General features: G+C 43.7%; 2 protein-coding genes across 2 annotated transcripts in view; one reads left to right on the top strand and one right to left on the bottom strand.

Annotated features, from left to right (window-relative positions):
- The window catches only part of LOC123996970 (protein ANKUB1-like), a 39,919-nt gene extending 35,875 nt beyond the window's left edge, over positions 1-4,044 (top strand). The window contains exons 2-5 of the mRNA XM_046300876.1: positions 34-244; positions 488-602; positions 2,213-3,136; positions 3,953-4,044. Coding sequence (XP_046156832.1) covers positions 34-244; positions 488-602; positions 2,213-3,136; positions 3,953-4,034 — 1,332 coding nt within the window. The 3' untranslated portion in view covers positions 4,035-4,044. The remainder of the gene's footprint in view (positions 1-33; positions 245-487; positions 603-2,212; positions 3,137-3,952) is intronic.
- A 1,551-nt stretch (positions 4,045-5,595) lies between these two features.
- On the bottom strand, positions 5,596-12,317 carry LOC123996951. The gene is made up of 7 exons (XM_046300839.1): positions 12,304-12,317; positions 11,959-12,077; positions 11,692-11,728; positions 11,160-11,560; positions 6,450-10,089; positions 6,194-6,281; positions 5,596-5,856 (listed from the first exon to the last, which is right to left on the bottom strand). The coding sequence occupies exons 1-7, from the start codon at positions 12,304-12,306 to the stop codon at positions 5,678-5,680; spliced, it is 4,467 nt and encodes a 1,488-aa protein (XP_046156795.1). The 5' UTR covers positions 12,307-12,317; the 3' UTR covers positions 5,596-5,677.
- Between the last annotated feature and the right edge of the window lie 741 nt (positions 12,318-13,058).

Raw genomic sequence — 13,058 nt, 5'->3', positions numbered from 1 at the left:
AATTTACTGTATGTCCATGGTCTTATACTTCAGCGGGAGCCGGTGGTGCGTGTGTTCAGTGCAGTGACGGGGGAGACCCTCTCAGTCTTGGGCACTGTGTTTCTCCTGAGTACGTCTGTGGCCAGGCTCATGACCCTGGTGTCCCAGCAGTGTGGGCTTCCCGTCAGCTCCTTCAGACTGAGCTCTCCCACCGGCCTGCAACTCTACGACTGCAACCGGCTGCACGACTACGCCATTGACCTTGGTATGGCCTTTATACTGTAACGTTTCATATTGATTCTTAGCATTACTGTAGAGGTGCAGTGAAGTTGCAGCATTGCAAATGCAAAAAAATAAAAGCGCTCAACACCTTATGGATGTAACACAGAGACAAATGGACTGTATGGAACACATTCTGTTTGCAAGACCAGCAGACTATGCTAGAGCAGTAGAGTACAGCAGTTCATGGCAACCAGGAGGACAACCTGCATGTGTTTCTGTCTCCCAGGGGCTACTCTACGGTTGGACACCTGGGATGGGTGGGCGGAGTTCCTCAGAGGCTGCTTCCTGGGACACAGACTGACCGTCCAACGACACTTGTCTAGAGAGAGACCTGTGATGAGGTCAGAATACACATCTACACACTGAACTGTATGATAGACTTACTATCAACAGTGATGGTACTGAATCTTTATATAGCTTACAATGATAGTACTGACCCTGTATATAGCTTACAATGATAGTACTGACCCTGTATATAGCTTACAATGATGGTACTGACCCTGTATGTAACTGACAATGATGGTACTGACCCTGTATGTAGCTTACAATGATGGTACTGACCCTGTATGTAGCTTACAATGATGGTACTGACCCTGTATATAGCTTACAATGATGGTACTGACCCTGTATGTAGCTTACAATGATGGTACTGACCCTGTATGTAGCTTACAATGATGGTACTGACCCTGTATGTAGCTTACTGACCCTGTATGTAGCTTACAATGATGGTACTGACCCTGTATGTAGCTTACAATGATGGTACTGACCCTGTATGTAGCTTACAATGATGGTACTGACCCTGTATGTAGCTTACAATGATGGTACTGACCCTGTATGTAGCTTACAATGATGGTACTGACCCTGTATGTAGCTTACAATGATGGTACTGACCCTGTATGTAGCTTACAATGATGGTACTGACCCTGTATGTAGCTTACAATGATGGTACTGACCTGTATGTAGCTTACAATGATGGTACTGACCCTGTATGTAGCACAATGATGGTACTGACCCTGTATGTAGCTTACAATGATGGTACTGACCCTGTATGTAGCTTACAATGATGGTACTGACCCTGTATGTAGCTTACAATGATGGTACTGACCCTGTATGTAGCTTACAATGATGGTACTGACCCTGTATGTAGCTTACAATGATGGTACTGACCCTGTATGTAGCTTACAATGATGGTACTGACCCTGTATGTAGCTTACAATGATGGTACTGACCCTGTATGTAGCTTACAATGATGGTACTGACCCTGTATGTAGCTTACAATGATGGTACTGACCCTGTATGTAGCTTACAATGATGGTACTGACCCTGTATGTAGCTTACAATGATGGTACTGACCCTGTATGTAGCTTACAATGATGGTACTGACCCTGTATGTAGCTTATAATGATGGTACTGACCCTGTATGTAGCTTATAATGATGGTACTGACCCTGTATGTAGCTTATAATGATGGTACTGACCCTGTATGTAGCTTATAATGATGGTACTGACCCTGTATGTAGCTTATAATGATGGTACTGACCCTGTATGTAGCTTATAATGATGGTACTGACCCTGTATGTAGCTTATAATGATGGTACTGACCCTGTATGTAGCTTATAATGATGGTACTGACCCTGTATGTAGCTTATAATGATGGTACTGACCCTGTATGTAGCTTATAATGATGGTACTGACCCTGTATGTAGCTTATAATGATGGTACTGACCCTGTATGTAGCTTATAATGATGGTACTGACCCTGTATGTAGCTTATATTCTCTTGTTTTTTCCTTCATATGTTTTTTCTCTTACCCTGATATTTAATACTGCATTGTGGGAAAGAGTTTGCAAGTAAGCTTTTTACTATACCGTTTTATAACCCACTGGATCTTGTGAACTTGACAAAAAAAACTTGAAACGTGTTATAAATACATTGATTCTGTATTATTCCAGGTTCCAGCTCCGGATGGCACTCTACATCGCTGCTTCTCTGGGCCACCTGGACCTGGCCGGCTGGCTGCTGGAGAGGGGGGTGCGTGTCATTGAGCCGGTGGGGGTTCACCCTTACCGTGAGTGGTGCCACCAGACGGCCCACCCCGACGTCGCCAAGTGTCCCGCTGTCGCCTCCATCGAGCGCGGCCAGCTCACCATCCTCAAACTCTTTATCGCCAGCAGCGTTCTGACCCTTGCCTGTCGGGATCCCCAGGGTCGTGACCCCCTGAGGATCGCCCTTCAGTACGGCCACAGGGAGTGTGTGAGTCACCTGGCCACCAAGCTGTGCTCTGTGGTGGTCCTCCCAGGTATGGCCCTGCCCATGCGGACATACCTCCAGATAAAGGGCTGGGTGAGGCTGGGGCAGAGGAGGGCAGCATCCAGGCACTGCATGGGCCTCAACAGGGCTCCGTTCAGGACCAGGGTGGGCGACACGGTCCTGGTGGACGGCTTCACCCTCCCCAAGATGTCCTCCAAGCCCAGGAGGAGTGAGGCCAAGGCGGGTATCAGGGTGATGTCCACAGCCTCTCGACGTTTGACCCCCATCAACTGCCCATCTCATGTATCCTGCCCGCTCCGCGCCCTGGCATCCCAGCATAAACCTCTTCAACTACCGAAGCTACACCCTGTGGCCACGAGGGATGAAAGAGAGAAGAAGAGAGGATGTGGAGGGAAGGGATGTGAGGAGGATGAGATTGGGGATCAGAACAGCAACCAATGGAGGAGCAGAGTTCCGCTACCGCCCATTTCCAGAGACACCAATCTCAGACCTGTGTTTGCCTCGCCAAACTCCGCCCAGATACTCACCACCTCACTGGAGGCCTTTCCTCTCCACTGCGACCGCACACCCAGAGAAAACGCCATATACTGTTTGGCCTTGGCCAGGTTAGTCCAAGTTTAAATGACAGCTACGGTGAATATGAATATTTCTCTGGAGGTTTCTTATGAAAGGTGTGAATACTGTCAGAAGAAGCCTCCTATAATCAGTGGGGGGGAACACATGTAAAAGCTGTTTACACACTTTTTATTTTATTTGGTTCAAGCATTTACCCACCTTTTGTGGAAGATGCATTGAAAGTATAGGGAGCGTTACTTCTTTAATCCTGAACGGCAATCAGCATTTACCAGTCAATGGTTTTACCACTTCATCACTGCCTATGATATACCCTTATCCTCCCTGAATAGATTTCAGTACAAACAAATCATGAGCCAACCATCATGCTTAGAATGTACATTGTCAAATCAAATCAACTCAAACTTTATTTGTCACATGCGCTGAATACAACAAGTGTAGATCTTTCCGTGAAGTGTTTACTTTACAAGCCCTTAACAAACAGTGCAGTTCAAGAAGAGTTAAGAGAATATTTACCCAATAAACTAAAGTATCAAATAATAAAACAGTTGAACTTGTCCGGTGGCCATTTGATTAATTGTTCAGCAGTCTTATGACTTGGGGTTAGAAGCTGTTATTGGTTTACCCTGACAAGTCCTGAAACAAATCATGAGCCAACTATCATGCTTAGAAGGTATATAGTGTCAGTCTTATTGGTTCACCCTAACAAGTTGTTTCAGTATGGGGAGAGGATAGGATGTAAGGGCACTTCATTAATGTATTGAGGCCATTACATATACAGTATTTCACAATGCTATGACACAGATTTGGTCTCCTAACCTTGTTCTGGTTGATTGACTCTCTAACAGTGCCTTCACACAGAGACCATGGTTGCAGCAGCTGAATGTAGCGCGGACTCTGTCCAGGAGGAGTGCTCAGCACATTGGGTAGACACCAGGATCCTGGTCATTAGACAGATGAAACATACTGAAACAAGCCATTAGACTGCTGAAAGCTTCTACCCCCAAGGAACTATTATTTGACTTTTTATTTTAAGCTTCTACAGTGAACAAGATGAGACTGCTGAACAGCTTCTACCCCCAAGTCATTAGACTGCTGAACAGCTTCTTCCCCGGATGAGGCATTAGACTGCTGAATAGCTTCTACTGTGTCATTAGACTGCTGAACAGCTTCTACCCCAAGCATTAGACTGCTGAACAGCTTTACCCCCAAGTCATTAGACTGCTGAACAGCTTAAAAGTTTATTTTTACTGCTGAACAGCTTTACCCCAAGTCATTAGACTGCTGAACAGCTTTACCCAATGATTGACTGCTGAACAGCTTCTACCCCCAAGTCATTAGACTGCTGAACAGCTTCTACCCCCAAGTCATTAGACTGCTGAACAGCTTCTACCCCCAAGTCATTAGACTGCTGAACAGCTTCTACCCCCAAGTCATTAGACTGCTGAACAGCTTCTACCCCCAAGTCATTAGACTGCTGAACAGCTTCTACCCCCAAGTCATTAGACTGCTGAACAGCTTCTCCCCCAAGTCATTAGACTGCTGAACAGCTTCTACCCCCAAGTCATTAGACTGCTGAACAGCTTCTACCCCCAAGTCATTAGACTGCTGAACAGCTTCTACCCCAAGTAATTAGACTGCTGAACAGCTTCTACCCCCAAGTCATTAGACTGCTGAACAGCATTTTTCCCCAAGTCATTAGACTGCTGAACAGCTTCTACCCCAAGTCATTAGACTGCTGAACAGCTTCTACCCCCAAGCTTAGACTGCTGAACAGCTTCTACCCCCAAGTCATTAGACTGCTGAACAGCTTCTACCCCCAAGTCATTAGACTGCTGAACAGCTTCTCTACCCCCAAGCCATTAGACTGCTGAACAGCTTCTACCCCCAAGTCATTAGACTGCTGAACAGCTTCTACCCCCAAGCCATTAGACTGCTGAACAGCTTCTACCCCCTTCTAAGTCATTAGACTGCTGAACAGCTTCTACCCCCAAGTCATTAGACTGCTGAACAGCTTCTACCCCCAAGTCATTAGACTGCTGAACAGCTTCTACCCCCAAGTCATTAGACTGCTGAACAGCTTCTACCCCAAGTCATTAGACTGCTGAACGTTAATTAAATGGCCACCTGCACTATTTGCATTGACCCCCTTTGTTATTGATGTATTTTTCTAATTGTTTTCCACTGACTCTCTTGAATTGGCTCGATGCAACACTCACTACACTCTACCCACACATTCACTGTGACACTGACCGACTTTCACACTAGCTGCTGCTACTGTGTTTATTATCTATCCTGATTGCCTAGTCAGTTTTACCCTTACCTACATGTACATACTGTATTACCTCGACTACCTCACACCCATGCACATTGACTCGGTACTGGTACTCCTTGTATTTTGCCTTGTTATTGTTATTGTGTTACTATTTAGAAAATATTTTCTTACTTTTTAACTCTGCATTGTTGGGAATGGGCTCGTAATAAAGCCTCTCACAGTTGTTTTTGGCGTATGTGACCAATACGATTACATTTATCTGAACAAATTAATGCTCTCGTTGTTTATAATGAGGAATTTATTTAAATAATTTGGTTTTCCTTGAAGATTTGAATGGGCTGAGAAAGCCTTTCGTGATGGATCTAGACAATCTGGTGAAAAGGGAGGGTTTGCGACTCTTCTCTTCAAGTGGGAAGGACGATGCGATATCATAAATTCCCTCTGGAGAAAAGGAGCCATGAGATGTTGTCATCGTCTCTGCAACGAAAGACCATCCAGCATGCCATCAATTTACATTTTTACTCATTTATCAGACATATCTAGAGAGACTTACAAAGAGCAATTAGGATTAAGTGCCTTGCTCAAGAGCACATTGACAGATTTTGCCTCGTGAACTCAGGGATTCTGAACCAGCAACCTATCGGTTACTGGCCCAACCTCTTAACCCACTAGGCTACCACCCAGCCCACAGTACAGTATGTCATAGGTAACAACTCAGAGGAGTACAATGTCTTTCCAAATGAATTAGTGGAATGGTAAAGGGATAATGTCTCAGTCTTGACTGAGCAGCAGCCTAAACTGCAGTAGGGCATACCTGTAAAGTACACAGTAGGGGAAATGTTCTGAGGCTGGTACTCCAGAGACTCTTGAGGACAGAGGTTCTTACTAACTTTCTTGGAACCCTGGTTGGTGGGAAAAGGCACATTAAAACAAACTGAAATTTGTTTCGATATCTTAAAGTAAAGCATATCAATTGCAAAGAAGCAGTGCAATGCCATGACACAAATAATCATATATCTCACAAAAGGTCAACAGCAGTGTTATTCATGAAAGATGTATGTGTACTATACCTTTGTGTTAAAGGTGAGGACCTGCTCTCCAGTACTGCTGATGGTATCCCTTTCCAAATCAAACACGCCTTCTACAATGTCACTGGTGGCCACGCTGGTAGCGGACTCAAAATAACATTCAGCAGTGGCTTTGGTGATCATTTGAAGAATGACCATGCAAGTAGAAGTCTTTGGTTCGTTCTGGACTGAAACATCAAAGTTTATGTTTTCATACTCATCTGACCACTGTCTCAGGAAGCACTTCACTGTCTCTTCAGCAAATATCTGGAGAAGCTGAGAGGAGAGCTCCTTGGATATGGCACATTGTTCCTTTCCCCATTTCAGCCTTGAAAGAATGGAGTCTGAAGCACTTTTGGCTGCTTCCAATGTTAAGACCTGTGGAGTGCTGTGGCTGTCCTGAAGGGCTATCACTTTATCCACCAATTCATGACTGAAAATGTGGATGGTCCAAGTGGAAATGATTTTTCTCAATTTCCTAACAGCAGATCGGAGGTCGTCAAGATGAGAAGCACCCTGTCCATCTTCCTGTGTGTTCTCAACACTTTCCACCATAATGTCCACTACCACCCCAGCAGCTTGCCTGACTTTGTCCACAAAGGTTACAGGAAGTAAGTCCTCTGTGTGAAAGAAGTCCTCAATGATTGTGTTTCTAACAATGGGAAAGTCAATCTGAGCAGGAAACTCAGTGGGGATGGGAGTCCCGGGTAAGGCAAAGTGCCATTTCGACTGCCTTAATTTTGAAGTAGGTGTTAGAGAGATGGAGGAGCGTGAAGAAGAGGTATTTCTTGTAGTTTGGCTGTCAGCACTCCTACAACGGATCGTGCCAATATCCTCCAGCATGGATCCCGAGAGCTCAGTGGTTTTAGATAGTAATTTGTGCGGAATGTCCACACAGGCATCGTTTCCACCAGGTGTAACACTGCTCTGGTTGACCTCAAGATGGCCAAGACTTGTTCTTTGTGATGCAGGACTGCTTTGATATGTAAAGATTTGGATTGAACCAAGTGTTGTGTCTGATCTTTGAAGATCTTTTCTGAGAAACTCCGTAATCTTACTTTGCAGACTGTAGTAGATGTTACGAGCAACAGACCGGATCCTTTTCTCAGACACCTGTCCAGTGGTGAGCAGGGAGGTTCCAGATACCATGTCAGATGATTGGGTGGTCTGGGGGAGCTCCTGCTGGTCTTTCACCATGGTTTGTATAATATCAGTAGATGTGGTGGATGTAGATACAGACTGGAGGTACTTATCTGTTGTACCTTCCTCCACAATGTTAAATGATCTAGAGAGGACCTCACTCACTCCTTTCTCAGCTTTGGTTTGGAACTCATGACTAGAGAGTTTTTGGAGGCTCTTTGTTGAAAGACTGTGGGAAGATGCAATGCCTTTGGAGGCAGCCGTGCTGCAATCTAGACTTACTGGAGAGGTTCGCTCAGGAGAACCTTGGAGACGTTCAAACATGTCTTCACATGGTGTTGGGGACCTTGACAAGGAGATGTCCTTCAGCTGAGACAGAACACCACCTACCAACATGTTGACCTCAAGGGACATATCAGATATTTTCTTTCCTACTATGGAGAAGCAAGGTGCATTTGATGTCTGATCCTCGCATGAGGTCAAGATTGTTGAAATGACCTGTTTGGTACCATTGTTCATTAGACCCTCGTCTGTTTCAGTCCAGAGAAGTTTTGAACTCTCGCTGACACCCATGTGTAGAGTCACTTCCTGGTTCAAACTGGGCAAGTGAGGCACACTCTTACTAGCTTGCGTCAAGTTCTGGCTTGCCAAACCAAGGTACTCCTTAGTCACAAGATGTCCAGAGTCCTCTGTGGGTGTATGGCTAGACATTCTTCTCTGCACGTCTGACTTCCGCCGGTGAATGGTGAAGCCCTTTAATGTCTTCTTAATATTGTTATATAAACTAGTGGTAGCAGACCAGATCCTGCTCTTTCGCTTTTGTGCATTTACCTGGAGGTCAGGTTCTCTCTCCTCTACTTCTGCAGGTTGCGCCAAGCTCTGCAGGTCTTCCACAAATGTGTCAATGATGCCAAAGGCAGCAGAATCCGCACAAATATCCTTTGACAAGGTTCTCTGGTTTTGAACGGAACAAGACCTGGATGCTACAGAATAAGCAGGATGTGCACTAGTTAAGCTACTGTTGGACTTTTTAACTAGGAACTCACTCACTGCTTGAGTGGTGTCTCTCTTGAATTCCTCACTTGAGAGTTTTTTCATGCAATCTAACAGACTGGTCAAAGAAGCTGTGGCCTTACTTCTGCTGGCCTCAATTTGACAGGGGAACTCATTTACTATTGGTGATGAGGCCCTGGAATGGGAGATATCCCCAAGCTGAGCCAGAACGCCCTCTACAAATTGTTGTCTCTCAATAGAGAAGTCTGATCCTTTTTCTCCAACAGTGTACAGGGGGTCCTCCTTTGACATCTCAGTGTTGTACAAGACCAGAAGCTCTGAGATGACTTCTTTGGTGCAAGTTGTCAGAAGGAGCTTGCTTTCTTCTGACTCAGTTTGTGCCCAAAGAGGTTTTGAGCTCTCACTTAGGCCTCTTTGTAAAGTAACTTCACCAGTGGACTCTGGCAACTGAGGCTCACTCTTACTGGGCCTATATTTCATGTCTAAGCAAGGAAGTGGAACTGTCTCCTTAAACTCAGCATTTGTGATGTTGTCATCAGATGTGACAATGCTCTTTAAGGCACATCGCTGAAGCTTGCCGAAATAATCTTTCAAGTTGTTTTGGATGCTGTGGTAAATGTGAACAGCAGCAGACCAGGCACTCTTCTGTTGGGGACTCTCTTCAGATTCAGCCAAGGACTTCATATCTGACACGAAAGTCTTAACAACTACTGACGCTGCTGAGCCCACTGGGTGAATTGACTCTGTCTTTACAATGCCAGACAATGTTTGACCTGACACAGCACCTGTTAACTCAGACTGAACGACTGAACTAGGAAAGCTCAAACTACTGACTTTTTTGGCAAGAACTCCACTCACTGCTTGTATTGCTGATGTTTGAAACTCCCGGCTGGAGAGTTTTTGGATGCTCTTAGATGTGAGCGTGCAGGAGGAACCAGATTCACTAATATTGTAGCTGCTCTCGTATTTCCTTATCAGGGCATCAAGATCCTCAATGAAGCCAACATGCGATGCCAAAAATGTGATCTTGTCCTTCAGATCTTCCAGCAAATTCTGTTCGTTCTCGTCAACAAAAGCCAACATTGTGTCAGAGATGGTGGTCATGACTTGCCCTGTTAGACTCTTGCTCTCTTGGTCAACTTTTTCAAGTTTAGCAGCCAGCTCTCTCACCATGCTCTCAGTCACCTTGGTCTGTGAGTCTCCCCTTACCGGTGTCACTAGAGAGGTTTGGCTAGCGGAGGCACTCTTAACGACCACTGATAAGGCCGACTTGACATCTTTAGCCAACTCTGCCATTACAGCAGGGGTTAGCATCATAGAGCCTGCACTTCCAGATGGGAAATTGGACATGCATGCAAGTTTGGAGAGAGAACCTTGCAGGCTGTCCTGCACACAGGTTAAAAGGGTGTCCTCTGAGACACCTAAGAGGACTTGTAGTGTCTCAGAGTTGGTTGTTTTCTTCTGCACATCAGACAGAGAGGTTAGAGTCCTTGGGGGAAAAAACAACAGAAATCATCAAAGTCAAACAAATAATATGTTAGGCTGTGATGCACATTCAGTGTGTCAAATACATCTGCACCATTGTCATAAGTCATTTGTATTGAAACTGGCCTGTAGATATATATCTATCCTGGCAATATCTATCCTCCACAAAAATCCAAATTGCTATAAACTTCAAATACTGTAACTTCAAGGACAATCATAAATACAAGGCAGTTTGAAGAAATGTTAAAGGGAAATTTCTAAATGTTTCAACTTCATATTCATCATCTCCAGCACCACCCCAACATCAGCATATGTGAAAAATGGGCATTTCTATGTTTTGTAGAAAGAGGAAGATAAGTGTTTTCTATGACATCATCAACCAATTAGTAGGCAATGCCTACTCATAATTTGTTAAAATCACAGGATGCACACTGATGATGTCATTAGAATCTAGAGCTGAGCATTTAACCAACATTTTTGTTATTTTTCGTTTTTTAAACAACTAATTAACCGACGTCGGCTCAATTATTTGAATTCCATATAGTTAATTTTTTTCTTCTTCTGTAAGCTCGATGCTCAGTTTCTGTAGAGATAAATCAGATCAAGCACGAACTATGCAATGTAGTAGGGAGTTGTAGTTTCCAACAGGCCAATATTCTACATAGTTTAGCACAGAAAATATGGCAATTAATTCCCATAATCCATTGCACGCCCACTTGCTTGTCCACTCTGTGTGGAGCAGATACGGAAACCTCATTGACTGAGACGGAGAGACGAGAGAATGCATGAGAGAGATAAAAAGCAGTTGCGTTGCGAGGATTCTCTACCTGGAAATACATGATCTAAGTGATTGACAGTTGGTGTTCAGCGGTCATAAAAGTAGGTCTTATTTACTTAGAAGAACTACTAAAATAGTGATTTTGTCAGACAGGATAAGCAGCAGCTCTATAGAGATGAGTTGATGACTTGGAATGAAGTAATAAAGTCATCAAATAAATATTTTATATGAGAAAGTAAATGATGGTTGATAAGTCATAAACAGTAATGGACAGTCACTACCATCATGGGACTTACCTCATGGCCCCATTGGGCAGGTAGCTTCCACTGCCCAGACAGCCCTTAGTCAGGTAAATCTCCTTGAACTTAAGTTGTGATTCCTGCTCTTCTTCCTCTTCCTGCTCCACACAGTTGGAGGAAGGGTAGGGAGTCGGGATGCGAAAGCTATTGTAAGACTTTCGACTGCCTGGCCTCTTAGGTACACCAGCCTCAGTAAATCTCACGCGGGACTTGGTGTTAGTCTTATCGTCTAACAGACTGGTGAGTGACGCTGAGAGAGATCTCTGTGACAATGGAGAGGAGGCAGCATCTTGGATGCCCAGTAGTTCGTAAAGACCTGGGATGATGATCTGCATCAGCTTGTCCGATAAAAACTGGACAATCCTCAGACACAAGCCGGCAAGCTGTTGTTTTGTCAGCTGTATTCCAGAAACAGAATAAGTGTTTTAAAATGTTGCATAGTGTGTCTTTCAAAAGCTTATGAACAAGGTTAAACATTAGGCAGAGTTTTCATGGTAATCTAATTAAATTGTCAGTAACATGATCTTACCGGGTCAAACATGCCCTCACGAATCCCCCTCCATTGCCTGAAAACAATATTGTTATAAATGTTGTCATATCAGGATGCGTGGCAGAATTGTTTGTATTTAATTATTTGCCTGATCGTGAAGTTATACTTGCTTTGTGTCAGTTGTTTTGGCAAAATTGCAATGTGACAACTTTTCTAGCACTGAACATTTTTTTTTCCGATTGATCAGTTTCTAATTTGATCCTATTTCCTTGAAGGTGTGATAGTACCAAAGAAAACAGAACATACTTCTCAGTTAGGTTTTGAAGGAAGTCCATAAGTGTCAGATGTTCTACATTGTTGAGCTTCCCCTCTTCTGTGGTTTCCATCACTGAGGTTGCTCTGCTCCTGGTAGAATTGCTCTGCTCCTGGTAGAAATGTAATTATATTGCAAATAATCAAACTTAATATACAACAAATATCATACTGAAATAATTATTAACTGTTAAAGAGTGGAGGAGCATTGGCAACGTTGGGCCAATTAAACAACTGCAACACAACAGAGATGGTTGTGGTACGTCAACATTGCCAATGATAGCATCACTATAACATTTTATTGGATTAATGTAATATGAAATGACAAGGTCAACTTACCATCTCATTAACAGCTTCAGAGGTCAGGTGGTCATCCACCACACAGACAGGCAGGTCTAGAGACTGGGACAAGGCTCTATGGTCATAACCAGGAGAGAATGGAAACATCAGAGCAGTCCCAATGGCAGAATCTAACCACTGTCTTCATGTCAAAGACTCACTCACTCATTTGCTTTGTCAAACCTACCCCTTAGAATGACTTCGATATTAACACTGAATATATTTTGTTATTAAGAGATCTCTCAATAATAATTCTCACAGTAGCATATTGGTAGTAGTCAGTGACATATTAAAGCTAAGCAGGGCTGGGTGTTGTTAAAACCCTAGATGGGGTTCGATCCCGGGCTGAGGTGCTGCCTATTGTTTTTTTCTGAAAGTGTATATAATGTTGAAAATCTGACATGGTTTCAAAGGTACAAATTCAACCTATTTTATAACAAGGTTTGGCTATGCTGAATTTAGTTTACAATGATGACATCATCCTGTGGTTGAAATTTCACCCTCATAACAACAATTAGGCCTATACCCCATTATATCCACTACACCCCCCCACAGACACACACACACACTTTATATTTTACCAATATATTTGCAGCCCACCAGCCCTAAAGCATGAACATGTTTTTTTGCTAGAAAATGTGGATTAAGAGAAGAAAAATTATCCTTTTCTCTAGTTTCATCTAAATGGAAGGGCAACATGACATTGACAAACCTTGTCATATCTGCTTTCACCGGGATTTAAAAACCCAGGCTTT

Source organism: Oncorhynchus gorbuscha, linkage group LG02, assembly GCF_021184085.1.
Source record: "Oncorhynchus gorbuscha isolate QuinsamMale2020 ecotype Even-year linkage group LG02, OgorEven_v1.0, whole genome shotgun sequence".
In the NCBI taxonomy this organism is placed as follows: domain Eukaryota; kingdom Metazoa; phylum Chordata; class Actinopteri; order Salmoniformes; family Salmonidae; genus Oncorhynchus; species Oncorhynchus gorbuscha.
The sequence above is the reverse complement of the archived record's forward strand: the minus strand, read 5'-3'. Positions and strand labels throughout refer to the sequence as shown.

Coding starts and splice junctions, on each gene's coding strand:
- LOC123996951 (XM_046300839.1), bottom strand. Junction 11,561..11,691: donor GTGAGGGCATGTTTGACCCG/GTAAGATCATGT, acceptor TCTGGAATACAG/CTGACAAAACAACAGCTTGC. Junction 10,090..11,159: donor CTGCCCAATGGGGCCATGAG/GTAAGTCCCATG, acceptor TTTTCCCCCAAG/GACTCTAACCTCTCTGTCTG.